Below are 25,084 nucleotides of genomic sequence, written 5' to 3'. Positions count from 1 at the left end.
CACATTTCTTTCAAAGTGTTCTGGATAATTGTCTGTGTGTGTCACAGGACCGAAGATCAATGACATTATTGATTTCAGGGTTCTGTGTTCGAGATACACCGACTCATATGTGCTCCAAAAATATTTCTGAACAAACTCCCCGTGAAACAGATGGCTCAAATAAAGTCCAGTCCTAATGCTGTTTAGCTTCCTCCTATATGTCCCAAATCCCCTCTGCACAGAGTTGACTCTGCCAAAGCCTCAGACATTAATGCTGTGTTGTCGTGTGCCTACATCTCAAGCAGTTTCTTGCTGTTCTTCTCACTCTGGATATTCTTCACTCCTCCCTGAACTGGGAATGCACCCTGTCTTCCTGAGCAAGCATCAAAATAAAATGTGAAGACTTTATGCTGTGTAGATGGCAGTGTGAGATGCAGGCCTTGGGCATGTTCTGCATGCCAGTGATAAAAAATCCAGACACAATGCAAAAGTACAGCTCACCATGCAGTGAAGGTGGCGGGGAGCGGTGAGGATCGAGCTGTTTCCCCACACATACAGATCAGTGTTGATTTACTCTTTATAACAGCACTCACCTCCCCTTCTTTGCTATGATCATTACGTCTACATCATAGACTGAAGAACTCCCCCACTGTAGGTGAAGATTACCTTCAGCTGAATAGACATTATTTTTCTCTCAACACAATCCGCTTTCAATTTTCTTTTCTCCTCAGCATGTGAAAACATGTTCTCTCCTAATCTTCTTTTATGCACCTTTCACTAACAACACAAAGGTGAGCTAAGGACTAAGGGTTTACTTCTTTCCGTCCTTACATGCTTCTTGTTGCCCTGGTAATATAAGATCCTGTTCCCCTGAATAACCGTTCATCGCTTGAAAAAACATTGAGCATGTTCTTAGTTCTCCTTATGTAGGGCAGCTACTTGCTGAGTAGAAACTGACGAGAGAAAAGGAAATGAATGAAAGGAAATGTTGCCTCAGGAGATGAAGAAATCCATTCTAAATGTAAATAATTGTTAATCATGTGGTCACAGCTACGTGAGTGGCGCCAGTTTCCCTGATTTGCATTTGTCAGAGGCATATGATCAGGTGGAATCCCACCATGCCATCTAATCCAGCGGCAGTCTGGCTTTAAGACATGTGATACAGTCTTTACACTCTGCCAGGCTGTACGGGAACATTTGTTTCTTAGTACTCGCTGAGGGGGATTCAGCCAGAGCCGCTGCTCAGAGGCTGCCTCTCACTGGAAGGATGCAGACGGTGAAAGAAGAGATTCCACTACAGTTAATTAAGGAGCACTCCGCACGTGCCTATAAATGCGAAGGGGCAAATGAATTCAGTGTCAGTGGGAGCAGCTCCTCAAGGGGAAGCAGTGATATTTCAAAGGTGGAATTGAAAGAGCTGTAAATCTATTTCCTGTCTCCGGCTTGACGGTCATTTCTGATTCACTGGACTGTTGCTATCAAAGTGTGGAACAGGGAGGCAGAGTCAGTGGAGTTCCCTCCTCGAGCCAAATTCAGAGTTATTGGATGGGATCAACATGAGCAGCATTATGGATGGATTTATGTCATTCTTTTGAGATATTTATATACTCTTTGTTGGGTTGCTCAGGTAAGATTTTCATCTTTCTACTCTGGGTAAAAAATAAAAAAAAAAAGAGATTCAGCTTTTTGCATGAAACTGGCAAATCATAATTTGAAATCTGAAATCAAATAATGTGAAATCTGAATGACAAAACATACGATTATATTCATATTGTCATGTAATAGCAAATCAAAATGCATGTTTCTTTTCTTTTATTCAATACAATGATTTAATATTGACTATACTGTGAATTGCAATTTCATTTAAGCTTCTCATTTAGCAAATTTTCTATTTTCTGACCTATTTTCTTACCAATTTAGATGCTTAAAAGCACAATAGACATCTGAAATGACTAAAAAGTATATTTCACTCTAAATATTATCAATAGAATCTGGAGCATCCACTTCATTTATACCCATTAATTGGCTGTAATGGTACTAATTGATGTGTAATACATATGTTTCCTTACTACGATTTGACAAAAGTTTTAATGCAGTTTTAAAAAAAAAAATGCAATACCATGTTAGAATCATATCTTAAAGAAATCAAATCCAAATATATCTCATAATACATCACACTTAACACATCCTACATAGATTCATGTATTCAAAAAGATTATTAATAATAATAATGCGTTTTGTCAGGTTGCCGCTGCGAATAAAACTGTTGAGAATCAATTTAAGGGCTGACACATTTATTTTCTCCTTCATAGAATCCATTCACAGCCACCCTTCCTGTATGACCAGGAGCATTTCTCGCTGTTGTTCTATTTTTTTTTCTTTTTCTTTTTCTTATCTAAACAGCATGGTGAAACATTACAAGGCTTTTGATTCCTATTACTGCTGTGTCACTGTCACATTATTCTGACAGATACAGAAAAGCCTCGGCAGCCAGCTGCTCACGAAATCTTATCTTTCTTTAAGTTTGATTTCGGGTTTTGAGGCAGGAGCACAGCTCAGGAGTTGAAGGGAGTCAGCCTGTCAGGGGAAATCTCTGCTGCATGGGAAAAACTCCCCAGGGATCACTCCACATTTGCAACGTTGTGGCTCAGGGACAAGACAAGGCAAACTAGGAAGACAAACAGTGAAGAACTCATACTTATATAATCATGCTAATGATAAATCCCGGTGACTAAAAGGCGTTAAGGCCAACTATAAACCAGAGTGCATGTAGAAATGTTTAAATACATTTTTTTGTATTTATTTTTTTATTTTGCTCATGACTGTGGAAGTGTGAGCGTCTGTGTGAGTGTGTTGGGGAGGGGGTGTGAGGTCATAGGTTGAAAACGTTTTCTATTTTGTTTTGACTCCACCTCTGCCGGTCGTTAGCAGATGTGTCCTGTCATGTCCTGGCTGCTCTGCCTGTGCCTCTGGGTCAGCGTGACTGTCATTCAGCAGTGTCAGGCCACTTTCTATGACACCATCCAACAGCATCATGGGACGAGGCCTGGACGAACCACGATTCACATGATTGGTGAGTCCTTTGGTGCTTCCTCTCCCGCTCTGGTTACGTCAGATTTCATAAAAACATCAAAAATGTGCAGGAAATGTTTTAGTCTTTTCAGTCAATTATTGAACAAAGGATTTGCTGTCAACTGTTATTGTAGCGTGCTGGGTTCGGTTGCTTCTGTGATTAATTCGTGTGTCACAATCTTGGAGAATGTAACACTATATTTTGCTTTGGGTTTATATTTCTATCTTGATTTTTATTAAGTCATCACATTCGTCAATACTGTATATCAGCAGTTAAGCTTGGACTAACAACCAATTATTTAGAAGCTACATTGTGCAGTTGCTGTTTTTCATTAAGATTTAGCCTGGATAGCATTAGAATTTCTTCACTGAAGATCACACAGATAGTCAATGCCTTTGCACCTTCCCTCTTGAGCTATTACAGTTGATATTCATGCTACACTGCTTCCCCTCAATTTGATCTGTGCGATTGTGTTTCCCTGTGAAATCGAACTGAATAGAATATGACCGAAACATTGCGGTCAAACTTTTGTTTTCGTCAGGCGGATGTGAGCCGTGGTTACGGTAAATAATTATGATCTCAGGATTCGACAGAAGAAAGGAAGCCGAATGCTGTCAGAACTTCAAAGGGAGAAGGAGCTGCATGAGTGTGCAGGTCTTCGGTGTCTGTTATTTCCTCTATGCGCTGGTGCACCTCAAGCATATCAGCAAGGAGTCTTTTCAATACTCCCAATATTGTGAGTCAGAAGACTTCCTGTTCCAACACCTTCATTTCATTACTCACGTCTCGACTTGTGTAGTGGAGGAGAGCAAAAAAAAAAAAGACACTCATAAATAGGTTACCTTCCAGAAAGTGGTCTCATGTCAACAAAAGGGAAATGGAATTAATATTTCAAATGTGCATTCAGGTACTTCTTTGGAAAAAACAAGTTCAAAGCGAATAATTCGAATCCTTCAGGTCTCTCTGCTACTAAAAGTGTAAATGCTCTGTCATTCCATTTACCATAGTATGGCTAGTCCTCACTCCCGGATAAATGAGATGCCAGTTTTATGAGGGGAGGATGGGATGCCTGTCTGGATTGATTCTGACACTGGGACATTTGTTCTGTGCTCTGTGTTGTGTGCCTGTTGGATTGGTGGGAGGATTGAGGTTGACGGGTCATGAATTGGTGGCAAGAAGGCCAGTGGTTGCAGACCATTGGGCCAATTATTAAAGCCAGCGAAATGCCACAAGTTCACGGTGACTGGTATTACTAGAGGAAATCGAGATTACAGAGGGCGAGAGATCACATGTGTCCTTGCCAATAGAAATTTAGATCCACGGGGAGATGTTTTTTAGAAAACCAAGTCAATCACATGCAGTGACAGAGACTTTGGTAACAGCTAAACGGTGACCTGATCTTCATATCCTCTCATGAAAAACACAAGTTGTAAACAAAAACACCATTAGCGTGAACAGACAGGAAGATTATAGATTTATAAGCAGCATTGGGCTGCTCATTAATAATTTCTTTCGACAGCGTATAAGCAACTGCACAGACGTATTGGCAGCCTTATTGCAAAGAATGTGTGTCCAGAAGTCCATTAACTGGATGACCCTTGAGTAGGTACTTGTGTAAGCTCAGTGATTCGGACAAGGCGGCCTGCGTTCCACCCTACAGCTCTACTTACAGATTGCTGCCTGCCACTTTCTCAGATATGCTTAAGGCTGTTCTCTGCCTTCCTGGTACAGGCAGTGTTGCTCTCTGCGGTATGATTCAGAAGGTGCTGTATTTATTTGGTGCAAAGAGCGTGAACGGTGCACAAAAGAGAACAGATTGTGTTTGTCGTGCATCCGTAAAGTGCCGGGGAGAGATGTTGCTTTTAGGGTCGAGCATTTCTCAACCTCTGAACATGCCCCGAGGAAACAGCAGAGGGAGGATTTTCTTTGTCTGAAACATCAACTAGCTAAGCAAAAAATAACCTTCTATCACATGAATTGAAAATAAAAAAAAACAAATTCAACCAATGAAGATATGAAAATATGCTTTACATGTGTGACAAATTGCACCTTCAGAGGTAACAACTCAGCTCTTGTATGGCATTTGGTAATTACTGAATTATATGCTTCACTGTGGCAAGAACAAAGGTGCGTTCAATGTGTAGAGAAGCAGTCTGATTCCAGTGGAAAAAATAGTGCCATTGGTGATGCAGTGGAGGATGTGGAGGATGTGGAGGTGTTAGCAGAGAGTATGACAAAGAGTAGATAGTGGCTGCCTGAGGTGGCCTTGCTCCCTCATGAACTCACTCCCACCAACCGTCAGCTTTGCAGGGTCAAACTGTTCATAACGGAAAGGTCATTGATTCTCAACACTGTGTGGCCAATCTCTTGCCTTGTGGTTGCTGTAAATGTTTAGCTGGGAGTGAATGTGCACAATGAGATAAGATATGCAGAGCAGCAGAAGCAGAAGTAACTGACTTGTAAGTATCCACTGTATATTATAATTTATTCAGACATAAGTCATAAATTCTTTACTCTGTGTGATATCCATTTCAGTGTCTTCCTCTCCCCTCATACTGTTACCAACCATGACAGTCTTCTATAACAGCTATAGTTACCCCCTCCTCTCTGACAGTGCCTCTTAAAGATGTACTTTTTCAGCATAGATGTCATTTTAATGTTAAGCAACTTTAATATCAGTTTTCTGCTAATATATGGAGTGCGCCTGAAGTTCCATTTCATTCCAGAGTGAAAGTACTATTTAAATCCCACGTCTCCCTTTCGTGAGCTTTAGTGAGGACTAGAGGATCAGGACTTTTTTTTTTTCTTCTCAATGTGCTCTGACAAAAGAAACCACTCGCTGGTAAAGCTCACAATGAAACAAACATGAAAAATGGATTTTCGGCTGTCACAAACAAAGGTTGTATCCTCTATGCACTGTTTTAGACACTGACAATTTAATAGCCTTATATAATGCATCCTGGAGGCACGTTATTTTGTCATACATCTTCCTCCACCCCTCCCCTAGACGTCCTCTCAACCATGCTCTCACTAGTGTCATCGCTGCTCCGCTGCAGTGCCAATGGGAAGTGGCGTGCAGCCTCAGCCCACGGCCTCTCCACATCTGGAGCTCTGCAAACCCACTTTGTCCTGATGTTGCTACACATGTTGCGATGATGTAGAAGGACCACTGACCACTCTGTAAAACACCAGAAACTTCTTCTGTAGCTTTAGTAGACTTAATGGAATATTTATTTATTTTTTGTTTTTTTGGCTTTGTTGTAAGGAGAGGCAAAGCTTGTTTGGCTGGTGTTATAATATATTCTACCAGTTATAAACAATTTGAGACATTTCCTTAGTTAGCCCTGAAAGAAAAATATATTGCTAAGTAAATGAATCTAAGGACAATCAGCGCACTAATTATTACTATATGCTCACAGCTACAAATAGGTTTCACATATTTCAATATTTCCCATTTATTTCCTCTTTCAGGCTATGAATTATTCAGAGAGAGCTCATCTCAGCTCATGGATATTTGTTTAAACAGCATGTTTAATTGAAGTCTTTCAGCCAACTCTGTGCAGGGGCTATGGTTTGTGGTCACAACGCTTATATGCAAAATGAATTTCTTTGGCCCACAGCTTAATTAATTAGCCAGCTTTTTCACTCTCATGACTACACCAGCTGTTTCTAGTCTTAGCCAGAGTCCCCAAGCATTAATAAAAGGGGTGTTAAAGGTGCACAAATTTAGTGGCTTGACATACTATATCACAATGTCAGGGTTACAGTTGCTTTTGATGTTGTGGAGAAAACAATAAAACAATTTCTTTCAGTTTAGTTTAACCCTTAAATGCATGGGTGTTTTTCCAAACATTCCGTCAACACAACACAGTTTTGCCATTTATTTGTTTTTATGTCATTTATAGATGGCAAGAAAATATTTCTCCAGAACTTCTTGATATCTTTTAATGTAGCCTATAATATTCTAGAGACTGGCACAAATTAGTCAGCAGAGTAATGACGAATCACTCTCTTGTGGTCACTGCAACATGGTTGTGCACATTGTGTGTATTTTACCGTCAGGCTCATGACCTCTGATCTAGCATCTGGTAGTAGCAAAAATATGACTGATCACTTGACATATATAACATTCTCCTCAGAAAAATACCTTTCACCAGAGTCCAAGGTGATATCTTCAAATTCCTTGTTTTTTCTGACCAACAGTATTTGTATTACTATCCTGTATGACAAAGTAAAGTAACAAACGGTACTTGAAACCAAAGTGTCTTTTGCTTGAAAAGTGACTTAAACGGTTAATCGATTTTCAAAATAGTTTGAGATTAATATTCTCCTGATCGACTGATTGATGAATCGACTAATCGTTGTAGCTCTTGCTTTGAGCTAAATATTAACGTCAGCATACTAACAGGCTCACAATGTTAACTCATTTCATTGCAATCAGTTGTCAAGACTTTAACCCTGTGGGGAGCATGAATGTCTGTACCAGATATCATGCCAAACCACCCAGTAGTTGTTGAGATATTTCAGTTTGAACCAAAGTGGTGGACCGACCACCAGTCAGCAATAGAAGGGACTTGAGGGACCCCTTTCCTTTTCCAACACCTGTTTTTTGAAAAAGACTTTTTGAAGATACACACACTCTTTCACACTTGTTCTATTGCGAAAGTTTCCCTGAGATACTGATAATCAAAGGAATAGAGAGTCTGAAGCCTTTTCTCTCATAAAAGTTCCATTAAAACAGAACATAAATCCCACATTTGTGCTGCTTGTCTATAAGTCATATACTCACACTCTCTCCTGTCAGACTCTTGGAAGCAGTAAAAATTGTTTTCTCTGTCAGTTAACATTGTCTGTTTAAGCTCCTCATGATCTGTGACAGCAGTAATTCTTGACTGCTTGACAGACAATACAGATCCTGGTCCATTTCTGCAGTACAGTTGTCAGAAGACACAAGGCTTGTTTTCACTTGTCATGAATTTATTTCTTCTGCAGCAGAAAAACATGTTACACGACCCTTCAGAAACTCCTGCAGGTTAAACTGAGCTAACGAAATGCTTTCAGGGCTGACTGGCTCCAAAAGACACAATATAAACAGACTTGAAGACACTCACTAGCCTACAAACATTAAAGCTACAAACAACCCATAATGCAACTCTCTCTGTAGAAACCAGCCTTAAACTGTTACAAAGGGTACCTGAAAAGGTATCTGATGTTGTCGACGTAATTATCTAGTCCTCAGATATAAGATAACCCCCACTTTTAAGAAGTTTTAGAATAAAACATCGCCTTATATTTGGGTTAATACAGTACTTAATTATACAGGGTATAATATCGACCTCTAAAGACTGAGGTATGTGTATAATGGTTCAAGTAAACACTAAACAGTAGAATAGATCTAACAGGACAAACACAAATCCAGTTTTTATGGGTGGGACTCAGACTTTTTCATAAATATTATGCAATTTGTAAGATGTAAATGGTCAGTGGGTTGCAGTGAAGTAATAAGACTATAATAATAATAATAAGAATTATTTGGATTATAAGACAGAGTAAACTGAAACAATTTCCGTACTAAACGAAATGTCCAGCTCCAAACAGCTTATGACTAATATACAGTTTGTACTGTCACAAATTAATAACTGTATCTGTGTTAGAACACTGCGACCAGATCTGCAGCGTCTGCTGAGTGTTTCTTGAAGAGATTATTGTGACTGCACGTAATGGAGGCTTTCATTAAGGAGACATTTGCTTTTAAATAACTGCCGAGACTAGTGGAACAAATTTCGCCTCAGAATGGCAGTATTAGTTGATAATTTCAAAGCACTTAGTCCCTGTTGGGTATAAGAAGCAGTGCATCCTCTTGGGGTCATTAGCAAGAATTTTAGACCCTTGTTTTATTCAGTAGTTTGCAGGAGTTTTTTCTAAATATGTTGTTGTGACAGCTGACATAGCTGTAGGATAGTTGACTCTGAAACCCTGCGTCCTGATAAAAAGGCTCCGTTTGCTTTAATCCAAAAATAGTCCAAAACAAAGCGCAGCTATTACAGATACCATTCGTTTTTGTTGTGTGCAAAATGCAGAATAAATAAGTGCTTTGCTCATATTAAACAATGCTCTGGGAAGTTACTGAGCCTGCTGAATATTTGGAGCTATCTGTAGCTGAAAATGAATAAGTGGCTTCTTAACAGAGTTAATGGAGAACATTAAATTTTCATATTAATTCATCTGTAATGATGAGGTGTAATTAGTATTAAACTTTCATTACTGTGAATTGTGAATCTGCATTAGACAAGGATAGGAGAATGAACACCACTAATCCAAAGTACTTTAAAGCACTATAACAGGATTCTGTACATTTTGAGTCCTGGGTTTCCCCATTTTGAGTCACTCCCTTAAACCTATTGACTTACAGGATAACACACTACAGTAAATGTTGAGTGCGATGCAGTGACAGCACTTCATATTTCTCTTGATTAATGACATGAAAAAAAAAATCAATCCCATCTCTTTTATTTTTTGTTCCCCTGCTAGAGAATCCAAACAAGCCCTCACAATGGAAAGCACCCCACCTCGCTTTATTTTAATTGCTGATGTCAGTGAATAGACAAGCCTGTGTGGGTTCATGTATGAACACTTTTCCTCTTTAATTTAACATTTTGCCCACAAAAGAAGGCTACTGCTAAATTAATGATAGCTTTGTGTCCCCACTGTTTGTAAATATTATATCACGGAGCTCAGACCTTCTTGTCTTATGTGTGCTGAGGATTGTTCAAGCAAGCGTTCTGGCAAATATGCTCCCCTACTGAGGTAAAAGGCAACCCTGCCGCCTAGTTTTCCTGTTAACCTGCATTATATGGAAGCGAAGAGATGTTTTTCACATACGCAAGAATGGTGGCAAGTTTGTCACCTGGTGATTGCTCCCTCTCTGACTTCTTTTCTTGTGGAGGATTTTCAAGGTGTGGCCACCCTCTGGCTCTCCCTGCTCTTTAGATGACAAACAAGGTTTTTGTCGCTTCACTGATGGCCATTTGTGGCGGAGTTTAGATATGATTTTGAAAACTTTGTGACTCAGTTGCTCTAAAAAAAAAACTGGGTGTAGCTTTGGAGTTACTGCGTGTCACTAACCATCCCAAACAGCGTCCCCGTGAAGAAAAAATACTTCTATGAATGCATCCTTTGTATTTGTAGTAAAAATGGGACCTCACCTTCTTGTTTTTGATTTTCTCAATGAAAGTAAGTACATAACTTTATTTATATAGCACCTTTCAAGAGCAGAGACATCACAAAGTGCTTCACAGAGGAAAGAAAGCATAAACATACATACAGACATATAACACAATAAAAAACTTAAAAAATGACCTGCTGGTGACATAGGGCTGCAGTAAATCTCTAATGTAGACCAGTGCCTAACCATGCAGAGCTCTATAAGTGATGACAAGAACTTTGAACTGGATTCTGAATTCGATGAGGAGCCAGTGAAGAGCAATCCGAAGACCTTTTGGAGGACCTGATCATGAGATTAGCAGCACTGTTTTGGACCACTTGTAAACAATCCAAGGATGTTCTGCTGAGGCAGGTGAAAGAGGAGTTACGGCAGTCGAGACAGGATTAACAGTTCTGTCTCTTCTTGAGACACAATAGGCCTGAGCTTTGCAATGTTTCTCAGCTGGAAAGAACAAGAGCGAATCAGACACTTGACATGTTGGTCCAGAGTCAGAGCCTGGTCCATAGTAATACCTAGATTTCTTATGGAGGATTTCAACGACAAGGTAAGAGACCCAAGACTGTCCTTTATCTTAGGGACAAGACTAGGAGGAGCCGGAATAAGAATTTCTGTTTTGTCTGCATGCACAGAAATATATGCCATCCAGTTTTCTTTATAGCGTTTAGGCAGTTATTTAAAACTGATCATTTAGCTTTTTTGAGGTTTAAATGAGATGTATAATTGAATATCATCTGCATAGCAGTGATAGGAGATACCTTTAAAATAGGGATGTATGATATGATATTGGATTTTTTTACCGATATCCAATATGCCGATATTTCCAACTCATTGTGGCTGATTGCTGATGCCGATACCGATATATGCATATATTTTTTTTCCAGCTGGTTGAGGAGACTATTATGCAAGCAAGCATAGATTGTACTAAGTATGATCAAGAAAGACAATATATGAAGGAAGAACTTAGGAAGACTGGAGTTCAGGAGCTCAGCATTAAAACTTTAATGAACTTGCCAAGTGGATCGAGCAGTAGAGTTTTCATTGAGTTTATTAGGCAGACAATATTAATGTGTAGGATTTAATCTGTGGTCCACACTCCGGAGCAGAAGGTGGCGGTAATGTACCTAATACGCTGGTTGCTAACCACCATTATAAACAAGTTTTATTTTTCCAAATAGAGTAGTACATCCTGTCAGCCAGTGTTTCCTATCTGTGCAGCCAAACATTACAGCTCCTCGATGGACTGTTTCACCCCGACAGTCCCGGTGCTTCCTCTGCAGGCTCCACTTCACTCAAGCTGCCCATCAGACTCGTCAGCTGCTTCTTCCTGCTTTAACCTGAATAACAAACAAGGGCTCACTGCTTTGGTTGGATATACATGGAGAGCCGAGGCTAACGTTAGCTGGGAGGCTGACGGGCGGCTGAGTGAAGTGGAGCCTGAGGTGACACAGTCCATTGAGGGAAGCACCATCAGGCAGCGGAGGAGAAGGCAACATATCGGCCTCTCATAATCGATTGCTGATATTTCATTTTAGAGCTTTTATCAGCCGATACCGATGACGTGCCGATAATATCGTGCATCCCTACTTTAAAATGCCTTATTATCTGACCGAGAGGAAGCATATACAAGGCAAACAGAAGAGGACCAAGGACTGAACCTTGGGGCGTACCACAATACAGATTTTCAGATGAGGAGGTGAAGCTGCCAACAGAAACTGTGAAACTCCTATCAGAGAGGTAGGAGGAGAACAGCTGAAGGGCCAGACCCAGAGAAACCCACCCACTATCCAAGTCTCTCAACCAAGATACGGTGGTCCACAGTATCAAAAGCTGCGCTGAGATCAAACAGCACCAACACCAGACATTCTCCTGCATCACTATGCATCAATATAGCATTTAAGACTCTGAGAAATGCTGTTTCTGTCGAGTGCAAGCCAGACAGAAACTTATCAAAGATATTATGCTCATCTATTGCAGTTGTGAGCTGCTTAGCAACCAGTTTTTTTCTAAGATTTTGGCTACAAAAGGCAACTTGGAGATGGATCAGCCTGTAATTGTGGGGTAGAAAAGGATCAAGGTTTGATTTTTTGAGAAGTGGTTGAATAACAGCTTTGAATTGAGCAAGACAGAAATTCTTCTTGTACAATGGGAATTGTGCTGAAAAGATCATTTCATATGGCATTGCCTTTGTGGTTCCACTAGCCTATTTTAAATGCTTGGCAGGAATATGAAATTCATTATCATTACTTAGACCTCATTAAACTGAAAAGAAGCATCTCAACTTACTAATTGGTTCCAAGGGGGAGGGTAGTATGAGAAATAAGCAAAGTAATTAATATTGGGTTTATCAGGCTCTATTGCAGATTTCTTCTGTTTTTTTTCTGCTCTAATATCTCCTTGGTGTGCCATAAGTCTTCTGGCATATTTACACTACAGATCCAATTACCTTTCCTGAAGAGATGTGTGCACACGTGTAAAAATGGGGGACAAAAGTGGGAAAATACATATTGTCAAATATGAACAACATAATGGAAGGATGGACTGAAACATTTCAGGTCCTGCATCACAAGAAGAAATTAAATTACAATAAAAGACGGTATATTTCATTCTCTTTATATGTTGTATTCGCAATGTTTAATTTAAAACATGCGTAGGTGCTAAATATGTAAAGCTTCACACCGGCACATGTTCTGAAACAATCTGCTCAGTTGCATCATACTGAATAAGTAAAGATTCATCCCCTCCGATGCCTTATCAGCTTGCAGGTCTTGCATAATAATTACCACCGACCCTTCAGAGTACATGTCATACAGCATGAAAGGTCATTTAGCCATTGTATTATTCATTATTACACAGTTTACATGTTGCAGGCACATTGGCACCCTGCAAAGATTCTCTGCCTGGTAGTGAGAGGGCCAGTATTCACATCAGAGGCGAGCAGCTGTTCTCTAAAGGCTCTGTGACTCGGCTCTATCTCTGTTTCCTTTTCTTCTCTCTGAATGTAACTCTTTCATCAGAGCAGACGATCTAAAAATATGAAATACCAGTTCTGGACATTTGACAGTTGGGGAAAGGGCTAGATAGAAGGACAGGCACAGCTTGACATTTAAAAATGAATGACATCGCGCTGACAGAAGACATATTTTTACATTGTAATTTTTCTTTTTACCCATTTTCAAAAAAGCTCAGAAGTGAACGTGTGCCAGAGGAGGATAACGTTGATGGGGTGCTTTTGTTTGCACGTGTTTAATGGACATGAAAGCTGCTGTGTGATTGCTCTTGTACAGTGCACCGCTGTCATGCTCAACAAGCCACACATCTACACCACAAAAACCAAATAACCACCGGCGTTTTTCATGTGCAGGTCCCTCTCCTTGAGAGTCAGAATATCATTTAATGCCCTTGATCAGTACCAGTCTTGCAGTGTCCTGGGCCTGTGCTGTGTGTGACAACGGAGATGACAGGCTTTGAGGCTCACATGCAAATGAAAAACTCATTCCCCTACTCGCTGCTTCCTCTGTTCCATGCAGTTTTCATGCATCTTAAAACAACACCAGCCCTGCTCTGTGAGTAGTCATTTTGCATTTCAATAAAGTATCACCCGTCTTTGGCCCACTGCACAGGACCAATCTTACGGCCTCCTTGTGTGACACGCTGTCAAAAATGCCAGCCATATTTCATGAATTTTCTGTGGTTTTATTTGTCATGGACAGTGCTTTTTTTTCAGTGTAGAAATTGGTACTTTTCTTTGCTTGTAAATTGTTTTGATTCCTCTCTCCAGCGAGCACATGCACGCTCTCTCACAAACACACATGCACGCATAAACGTAAACACACGAGTTACAAAAGAAACCTACTCTGTTAAGAGCAAAAAAAAAATCTTCATGTTTTGACACCTTTAATATCTGAACCTTTCCCCGAGCACTGTTAATTCTCAAAACAATTTCAACTCTCCAGTTCACTCGTGTGTTTTTTAACAGTGTGCACCGACACACGAGTCCTCCGCATTTTCTCCAGTTTCGAAACAAATTTGTCTCGCAGTTTATTGAGCAATATGTCACTCACTTTCACCCCGGTATTTATTTCTAGAATAACAACATTACTACAGAGACTTCAGATGTTTTCACAGAAGGCAGGGAAGAAAATAGTCACTCAATTTGACACCATGCAGTCACATGTTTTGTGCCTCTCACTGTCTTCCATTTGCATTAATTTAACATTCTCTAATCTGGTGCTCCCATTTCCTGTCAGCGACAGAACTGTTGTAGCCTGCTGGCTTGGATGTCTGCAGAGAGCATGCACAGAGAAAGTGGAGCCTATTATGGGTCACCTTGGATGCATTTCCCATTAAAAGGTGACAGGCATGCTGCTCTAAAACATGGACTGCTGTGGTTTGTTGATCAGGGCCTGCTGTCTCTTGTAAATGACTTTTAAGCTACAAAATAATTAAGCACAGGTCATACAGACTTTGAGTTTGCAGAGAATTGCATGTAACATGGTCTTGTAGGGAGATGTCACGAAGCTATCAAGATATGGCACTTAAATGTGTGTGTGTGAGTGTGCACATTCAGCACAGGATGTACACATTGTGCCAGTGGCTGCCAATCACTTGAATCCAAAGCCCCAGGAGAGACAGGTTACCTGCTAAATTGAGTCCCTTAGGCTTTCCATTTGGTTTGTATATGGAGTGTAACAGTGACTATACTCTCAGCGCTGTCCTCTCAGTGATATGTCGTGTTCATTAAATCCACATATTTCACTTGGATTATTAAGTTTTACCCAAATGATACACGGTGTTCAGAATTTCCCTATAAATTGCACGCATAATATTTTTTCATGTATTCAAGTTCTGCACACTGTGTTGAACGCCTGGAACAGATGGCAGGGAAGTGTTGCCATTCAGACGGTATACTCGCTATCAGCGTCTCCAGAGACAACCACACAGTCTGGGCTCATTACAGTAGACAGCGAGTCATTGCATACTTATTGCGTAGTGACATTTCTATTGAGATAGACTGACCATTTTCCCCTGCGCAATGGCTGTTTCATCCCGTTTGAAGAACCATTTACTGGTCCCACATGAACTCTGCTCACATTCATTAGGCAAGCAGAACCGCAGATCCACAGAAATTCAGAATCTGTGCTACGTGTCCACGTCATGCATGATTTGACAGCGTTCGCCTTCATCCAGGCCTGCCGTCCATAACTCATTGGATTTCGATGCAGTGTCGTTGGCTTCCAGCGTGACTTATTGTTGCTGGAGACCGTCAACTCAATGGCACTCGTTCTCCATCCAGCAGCTGAGACACTGCTAATGCCAGGTGTTGTCATTTGTGTAGATAACAGTATTACAGTTAAGTAGTCTGACAAATTTCCATGTGGTAAACTCGAACAAAGCGGATCCTTCTGTGAGAAGTTGTATGTAGTGCCAGGGGGTTTGTTAGGTTTCACAAAAGCCATTTTACTCTCACTGTTAAATTCATTTTACAGTAACTCTCAACACACTGTTACATCCTGATTTGCAAACATAAAAGAAGCCGTTAGTCATTATATCATAGGCAGTGAATAGAATATAATAGAAGACTAAGACAGACTGAGCATTTTTCCATAATTGTGTCGTTGGGCTATTATAGTTTGGTCTCAAATATTCTCACCTCATGATATTATAAAGGAGACAAAACAATTTACAGGATTTGGAAAACACAGGTGAACATACAAGCTGTGTTACTGTGTGACAGACGGCAATCGATCCTTTGATGTGAAATTCTGCAATTATGTGGGAAAAGCTCCACAATGGAGTCAGACTGCTTGCTGCCGCTACAGATGAAAACCATGAGGAAGGTCTGAAATTAAAGCATGTTTGACTAAAACACATCACTGCTGATGTCACCACCAGGTCCATTTAGTTACTGGAGTTCCAGAGCTTTCGATCACATCACATGATCTTCATCAGTAGATGGAGTTTGCCCAGCTGTCATGGAAATGTAGATGTTAATATAAAGCTAAAAATAATAATAATAATAATAAAAAGCATAAGCCATCATGGAGGAGAAGTGGTGACCTTGTGGTGAGATTGTTTTCTTAACTACATCTCTGCAACATATTTCATTTCAACTAACAAAACAAATGACATTGTGAGAGAAGCAAATTGCATGTATTGTTTTTTATTGTCAATGAGTGAATGGGTTGTAACGTAATGTAAGAAATGAGACTTTTCTCGGTTGTCTGTAACAGCCTGAGGACTGATTTCTATGTGAGGGACCCAGGCCGGATTTTCTGTGAAAATCCAAAGGATGTGATGTTTTTGCGCACTCCTGAGTGCCTTGCCGCTAACGTCAACAAACAACTGGCATAATGACATAACAACACAACAAAAATGGTGCTATCCGAGTATAAACACTCTGCAGATATTAGCTCTCCAGCTAATGAGACAGCTAGCTGCCTCTGTCGACCACAACACATTTCACAACACCTCCCCCAATGACAAGTCGCCCACTCCTGAACACACACAGCTAAAACAACATTATTTCCTCAACAAAGGAGTAGAAAACAAGTTCCAGAGCGATAGCAGAACATAGCTTACACCTTTTGTTTTTTCTTTTGGTAGTCCATGGGTGGTAATAAGCACACATTTCACAACAAAACCGCAGGGTGTTGCTCTCACTGTACATGCAAAATTATGCTTGTAAATATAAACATTTACACAGTGTCGTGTCAGTAACCACATTTACTCAAATACTGTACTAACAGTAAGCACAATTCTTTAGATACTTGAATATTTCCATTTTATGCTTCCTTATTCTTCTACCCCACAACATTTCAGAGGGAAATATCGCAATATTTTTTAGTCTGGTACATTTATTTGACAGCTATCATTACTAGTTATTCTGGAAATTATACATTAAAAACATATGACCAGCTTATAAAGTATGATGAATTGTTGAATTGAAACAGACTGACTGACTGGAACTGGGAGTGAAAGATGCTTTGCTTAAATATGGTGCAAAACACAGTGTTAGAGATCTTTTATGTTATTGTGAGAAGTCTAAGCGAGGAAAAAGACATCACCTCATCACGCGGGCAAGTGTGAGCGCCAGGATGTTAACTGCAGCTCATTTAACGGCCACCAGTGTCACTAATGAGAAAGACTTTCTCATTCTTACAAATAGAACCTTTAAGTAAAAGTATTGTAAGACAAAGACAAACAAAAAACAAACAAAAAACTCTTAAACAAGAAAGTCCAGCATTTAAATTCAGCTACATCAACGTATCAAAAGTAAAAGTACTCATTACGCAGAATGGCTTTTATATATTATTACTGGTGCCTCAACCTGTGAGAAGCATTTCAAAGTTGTAGCTGGTTGAGAAGGAGCTAATTTTAACTACTTTATATACTGTTATGTTGTTTAATCTATAACAATTCATCATACTCTATAAGCTGGTCATATGTTTTTAATGTAAAATTTGCAGAATAACTTGTAATGATAGCTGTCAAATAAATGTAGCGGAGTAAAACATATTGAGATATTTCCCCCTGAAATGTTGTGGGGTAGAAGTAATTTTGCTTACTGTTTGTACAGTATTTGAGTGAATGTGCTTACTGACTTGACTTGAACACTGTAAATGTTTATATTTTTGTGCATAACAAAATTACCAACATAAGTTTGCATGAACTTTAGCAACTATTTCTTGAATTAAAATGCACTTGGCAGCAAAATTCTTTCCAGTTATATTGGCCGGATATTTATGGAAGATTTTAAATGCTGAAAATAACAAGAAAACAAATTAAGCAATAAAGTGAAATGCAATATATATTTTCTTAAAATATTTCCTTTTCATGTATGCATTTACTGGTGTCATAATTAAATAAAAAACATATGTTAAATAACAACTATTCAGCCTTTGGTCTTATCAATTGTTTTTCATTGGGACATGAATTTTCCATGCCACACTGAAATCAAAATGCAACACAGAAAACAAAGCGAGGAAGACTATTTCAGTGTTCAAATTGGGTCCACAGTCCAGAGAAATTTAGACTGTGGGCTGTAACACTAAATACAACAGATGTTCATTGTTCTTAGAAATGATTCCCCCCCCCCCCCCCCCACGACAAGAACAGACCAACAAAAGAAATCTCAGCACAGGAAATAAATCAACATAAGAAACCAAACGACACAAGGAACAAATCAGCCCAGCAAACACGACAGAGCCGCCTCCACCTCATATGGCTCAAAGTTATGACTTTTTTTTCAGCTCTTTCAGAGCTAAAAATGAGCCGTGCCCTGTTGGGTGCAGGTTGTAGGTGGTCACCTCGTTTCCTGGCAGCCTTTGTTTCTCAGCTCAGCGTAATGAAGAGCCAGAAGCGCAGAGCATGGAAACAAAAACAGGGCAGTTCCAGTTGAGACCCTCTGCTTCTGTGTCACCTCTGACCCCGACGAATGACAATTTCTACGTGACCCTTGTTCCCTGTCAATCAAAATTGCTGCTGGAGAGACAACACACACAAACACACACACTTACATCCACGCCCTGGAGCCGTTTTCATTTAGGAGACTGACTTTGTTCATAGTCACTGATAATGGGGGGGAAATGGAAATAGAGAAAACAATTATACACTTGCATGGCTCCAGCCCTCACCTGATGAGAGCGTTCGTCTCCAGCCATGTTATTCTCCGTCTCTCCCTCTGAAATATTTATAATGCAAAGATGGGATCTTAGAGCAGGCTGAAATCACGGGTGAACTTGAAGAGCGCTCGTCAGTGTTGCATACCTTTTGTTTAAAGGTACCCAGTGCACCTGGCAGCTGGAAATACCACGCTGATTTGCATTTTTATTTGATTTTAATGTATTCTTTGGAGGTGATGATTTCCAAATATAGAGTATCCGATTCTTTGCTCTGTTTGCTAGCAACAAGCAGTGCAAGTTAATTCTGTTGAGTAGTGTGTTTTTAATAGATCAAAGAGGAAATCTGGGGCTGTCTTATGCAATTAAGGAGATGCATTAAGAAGAACAAACCCCTGTGGGCTGTTGTTTTCAAATGATGCCCCACTGCTTCCACTGGTACATCACGATTAACGTTGTGCAGACATGCCCTTTTGTTGAGTGCATCAGACAGCAGGCAACATTCTCCCAGACTGGCTACAAGATCTGGATATTTTTCAGTTAAACCAAAGGCTGTTGATGTTTTCTGAAATACAGAGCCAGAAGTCATGATAACCCCAAAAACGTCAACAGACTTGGCAAGAAGCATGGAAAAGACATGCTTTCTTAATTATTTCCTCATCTTATATTTGGCTATTAATTTGGTTTCTTAAAAACTGCCTTTTCAAATTCAAACACCTTGATCTGAACTTGGTACTCGTTCCGTGTATTAATACTTGTCGTTTCATACTATACATACTGTACGTCTATTTGGGAGAAACACTGAATCCTGAGTGAAGCACCATCACAAGTTTATCACCATCTAGCGCTGAGTTCTCTTGAGGTTTTATAAACATAAGAGAAGCTGATGGTCACTTTTTGCAATGTACTGCACAAGAAATGAGAAAAGCAAGTGTGAGACAAGCCCAGTGATCTACTTCTATGCAGCAGGTCAAGTGGGGCCATGTTGGCTAATTCCCACAGGAGCTCGCATGATGGCTCAATTATAACCAGAAACTGATACAGAACTCTCTCTCTCCTCTTTGAATTGAAGCTACTGTATTAAGCCATACAGTAGCTTCAGTTCGAAAAGGAGAGAGAGTTCTGTATCAGTCTGGGTCAGGTTTGAAGTTGTAGGTTAAACAAATATTATATGTAATGCAGTAGCACTTATAATTAGTATATAAACATATAACTAATGGTTTATGACTCACTATAATGTAGTTGTAAGCAAATATGAGGTAAATATGAGATCATCAGTGTTTTGTGATGTATTTGTCAACAACTGTAACTCCTCCATGAAGCATAATGAATGTGTGATAACCCTGTATAACCTATAATATAAGCTATAATCATATACAAAAATATAAGATTACACACACATGAACAAACCTTACAGAGTGTTATAAAGCATTTTATTAATACAAATGTACAAATCATTGTGTTAAAATACATGAAGACATGTCTTCAAGGCTGCAATTATTTAATCTGATAGTAATTATTTTGATTAATAAATTGTTTAGTCTATGAAGAGCCAGAAAAATAGTAAAAATTAAAAATTGATTAAAATTAAAATGATCTAAAACTCAGAAAAGCAGCGAATCCTCTCATTTAGGTTACTGTAAGAAGCTGGAACCAGAAAGGATTAGTCATTCTTAATCGATAAAAAACAGAATTACATCACCTATTATTTCAACCTATTGTTATGTATAATTACAAGTATGTTATATTATGTTATCAAGCACTCATAACTGCCTTTATAACAGCTATGGATGTTTCATAAAAGGAATTATAAAGGAGGAGTTATAATGTTTGACAAATACAGCCATAAACACTAAAATGCCTTTATATCTGCTTACAACTACATTATAAACAGACTAATACATTTAGTTATGATTAACTGAACTGCAGGGATTCGATGCTGTTTGCTGCTCTCGCTACAGCAGGTTTTCTCCTAAGAGAGTACACCAGGATACATTTTTGCCTCTAAGAAACTGCTCTGCATCAGAAGGGTCTCACAAACCAAAATATTCAAATGTAGTAAAGTGATATATGCAAATCTAGCCATGACACATTTCACAAACCCACAGCTTATTGTCAAACATTACTTCAAATCACTTTGCTGGCAATATTCCAGATACTCCCCCCCCCCCTCTCTCTCTCTCCTCTTTCTCTCTAAAACCTCCTTGATCTTGTGTCATGCTGACGGGTGTAATTGTCAGATGGTCCTTTGCCACACAACTCTCATATGTGGAGAGTCTGAGCGCAGTGGGTGGGAGAGGCCACCCGGTTGAGGTGGGTCGAGTCCGCTCGGTCCAGTCCTCTCATCCTTCAGGGCACAACTAGTAGTTTGGTGATAATTGCATGGTGGAGCCAGTGTTCATATTCATGATAACCCTGGAGCGGGCCTCTCCTACTGTTAATAGATGTCTTTTTTCTGCCCGCTCTCACACATCTCCTCATCATCATCTTACATTCAACAAGCTGCAGGGGTCTCAAGTCCTTAAACTGTATAAAGCTCAGGGATAGTTATCCTAATTTATGGCAGACTAGTGTGATATTTTATAGTTATTTTACTGCATGAAATAAACCTTTGAATACAAAGAATTTATGAAGCAAGAGATACATAACCATACGGTGCCTTAAAATACATTTAAAAGTATTCAAACTTACGTGCATAAATATGGATATGAAAAACGTCCACACTGTGAGCTGTTTAGATGAAGGAAAATTTTGTTCTGTTAGATCACCCCTGAGATGTTGACTTACTGTAGCATGTTTTTTTTTCTCCTTATCAGAGGGGGGCACATGTGAAGTAATTGCTGCTCACAGATGCTGTAATAAGAATCGTATTGAGGAGCGGTCACAGACAGTCAAGTGTTCCTGTCTGCCGGGGAAGGTGGCTGGAACCACCAGAAATAGACCTTCGTGTGTGGATGGTGAGTATTATAGCAGAAAAAGCAAAAAATAAAATATCAGGTTTTACCACAGTGCTGTCCTGAGGTTGCATGAAGGGGGGGAAAAAATGAATAATTTACATTTTTATATTTAAATCAACTAAATATTCACCATATTATACGAAAAGTAAAATCCTGCCTGACTAAACTGCAACTGTTTAGGATACAGATTTGTCACCCAAGCAATGCCTTGTCCCAGATAAGATTAACATTACCTGGGATAATGTCACATCCAAATTCTGTTGCTGACAGCAGAAGGTATCTGCACGGGTAAGCTTTGCTCCAACAGCAGACAGTAAAACACAAATGCACACCTTGGGGAAGAGTCAAGAAATAAAGAATAACATAAAGTAAAAAAAAAACGATGGAGAGAAATTGCCGTTGATTATGTACGCACCTTATTTTATGATGATTTTTATACATGTTTTGACAAACGTCTGCTGCACAGCCTCAGTCCTTTGTAAGGAATGGATTTTGTGCTCGACTCTGGCATAACTACAGTAAAACACATATTGGCTTTAGGAAAACCTCTCATGTGCGGCTTTTATCTGAAATCCTTTTGCAAATATTCTTGCGATCTCTTAGCGGACTGGGGAAATTGGAGGTCTCTCTATGTCAGCTCTGACAGATTCTTTTCCTCTGTCACACATTAATAACCATTTACTGTCTACTTACCCTGTATTTAAGGCAATTTTCTCTCTTGACGGCAGAAATGTGGTGTGCATTAAAGTCAAAGTCATAGTCACACCTACCAATCCATTCACTTAATGAAAAACCTCAGTTCCACCCTCTGCATTCATGTATAAATGCATCTAATAAAGCGACATAGTAATAGTCAACAGTTTTGCACTGAAACAAGTCATCTGAAACATATAGATGTAACACAAACAGTCAGCTTACTTATTGCCACCTTTGACATGAGGCATTTGATAATTAGGATAGGACACCTTCACTGCCACGTTTAAACTGCCGGACTGTGCTGTCTGGTTGTGCACGCTGTTACGGCGAAGATACCTGCATCACCACTTCTCTTGTCTTTGTTGCCTGTAGCATCCATAGTAATTGGGAAGTGGTGGTGTGAGATGGAGCCTTGCCTGGAGGGGGAGGAATGCAAGACGCTCCCTGACAACTCAGGCTGGATGTGCTACGCCGGCAACAAGATCAAAACCACAAGGGTAAGATAACCTCTCTTGACCGCGGGAAACAAGACGTTATAGCAGAACAGTGGGAGAGAAATGTACAGCACAGCGACACACTGGCTTTTCAACAAAACAGCATATTTATTGGGAATACATTCCACTACAAATAGACTTGTTAACAGCACGGTCTAACCCCTCAATTTCCTCCTTGTTTTCCTTTCAGAACACTCAGCCATACACAACATCAACATATTAACACTTTACGGAAAGGATGCAAGGGAACGCCTCTGGTGCAAAGGTTAACTTGCAGGTCAGCCTCATCACTTATATTAGCACGCTGGTAATACTAATTAATTTTCCTCAATTGTTTTAATTGCCAAGCTTTGTGAAGTGCAGCACAATTTAAATTCAAACATTTACATCATTCTAAAAATGTCTTTCTCTCTGGTTTCAGCACTGTCACAGGACCAATTATCACAAGGACAATGAACCTATTGTTGCTTTATGAAAGCACTTCTCAGATTAAAGTGTAAAAAGATGTAGAATACATAAAGCACATCCTGCTCAAGGCTACTGAAAATACTGACGCTCCAAGCTGCCTGCGGGGAACTTCATCATAACCTTGTAATGAATACATTTTCATCATTTCTTCAAACTTTGAGATGGAACGTGAATGTCTGTGTATTTGGATTAATATCTGGAGAGCATCTGACGTCCCTCCTAAGACATCAGCAGACACAGTCTACTATGAAGCACCAAACAGGAGAGGACTACATCAAAGGGACATGAGATGAGCGAGTAAAGTATTTGACAGCCCTCAGGTTTTTCTTTCTCTTTTTTAAAAATATTGTATGAGGAAAAATACTGTACATAAATTGTTTGTCTTTTTCTCGTGTACATGAACTTCATTTATGGTGGTGGTGAAAAATGATCATTCGAGTTCCTGAATGCAGTCTTGATCTTCCCTGTTCTTACCCACAAAACCCAAACACAGCCAAAGTTTGAAGAGTTCAAGGGTGTGATGTTAAAATGAAACAGATGTAAGGATGCATTGTGAGGGAGATGTTTTACACATACAGTTTGTGTGTCTTGATACTGTACATTTTACCATTTGTTTGTATGGTACTTGTATGCCTTTTGATCACCTCCTAAATGGCTTTACCAGTCGAACATGGTAACGTGTCAGCTACCCTGAAAATGATTGATTCACCAAAAATGTGATACCAGTAGGTTGTTTTCGATACTTGAAATGCCTTATTTGTGTCAAATCATTCAAATGATGATATTGTACATATGAAGCCATCTATTGATATGTGCTGATTTCATTAAAGTCATTGTTCCTGTAACTAATGTGGGTGCATCTTTGCCGCTGCCCTCACGTGTCAGTTACCAGCACTATATCATGACAATCTGAATACACCTTTATGCTGAAGTATCCCAAACCACTGCTTTAAAAAAGAATAGTTTCACATTGTTTTGCTGTCTTGCTGAGAGAGAACATTGATATCACTTTCAAGTCTGTATAGTGAATATGAAGCTGAAGCCAGGCAGGGCTTAGCTTAGCTGGATGCCGGCAAGTTCACGGTGATAACAAGACTCTAGAAAGTCACTTCTTGTACAGATGAGACAAATTGGTCATTACGTGTTAATTAGTAAGCTTTTGATGTGCTGGTGAGTGGATTTTTCTTACCCTTAGAACAAGCAGGCTTGCTGTTTTCAGTCTTTATGATAAGCTAAATTGTCTCCTGGCTGTAGTTTCATACTTCAAGGATATAGCTGGTGATTTTCTAGGTTTTTCTTATTGTCAACAAATCTCATGTACAGAGCCAAAGCAACAATAAACTCATCTTAGTGTGTGGTATTGTGTGTGTGTGTGTGTGTGTGTGTGCAAAGCCTGATATATCTTATTCCCCTGTGCCATAGACCTCTGTTGTTGTCATCCAAAACCTCTTTAAAACACATCAATGAGCCAAACCGTTCCACTGGGTGACATGTTCCTTCACCACAAAAATTATGGGCATGTTAGTTTGTTTAGAAATGGCTCCAAAAAGTAACAAAAGCAATCATGTTTTCAG

The 25,084-nt window shown here is 39.6% G+C and overlaps 1 protein-coding gene across 1 annotated transcript; it reads left to right on the top strand.

Annotated features, from left to right (window-relative positions):
* The first annotated feature begins 1,211 nt into the window (after positions 1–1,211).
* On the top strand, positions 1,212–24,355 carry LOC137184823 (chemokine-like protein TAFA-1). The gene is made up of 6 exons (XM_067592881.1): positions 1,212–1,606; positions 2,911–3,052; positions 21,712–21,852; positions 22,921–23,045; positions 23,233–23,319; positions 23,464–24,355. The coding sequence occupies exons 2-5, from the start codon at positions 2,911–2,913 to the stop codon at positions 23,263–23,265; spliced, it is 441 nt and encodes a 146-aa protein (XP_067448982.1). The 5' UTR covers positions 1,212–1,606; the 3' UTR covers positions 23,266–23,319; positions 23,464–24,355.
* The last annotated feature ends 729 nt before the right edge of the window (positions 24,356–25,084 follow it).

The sequence above is a fragment of the Thunnus thynnus genome, chromosome 6 (assembly GCF_963924715.1).
Source record: "Thunnus thynnus chromosome 6, fThuThy2.1, whole genome shotgun sequence".
NCBI lineage: Eukaryota > Metazoa > Chordata > Actinopteri > Scombriformes > Scombridae > Thunnus > Thunnus thynnus.
Note: the sequence above shows the minus strand (reverse complement) of the source record. Positions and strands in the feature narration are given on the sequence as shown.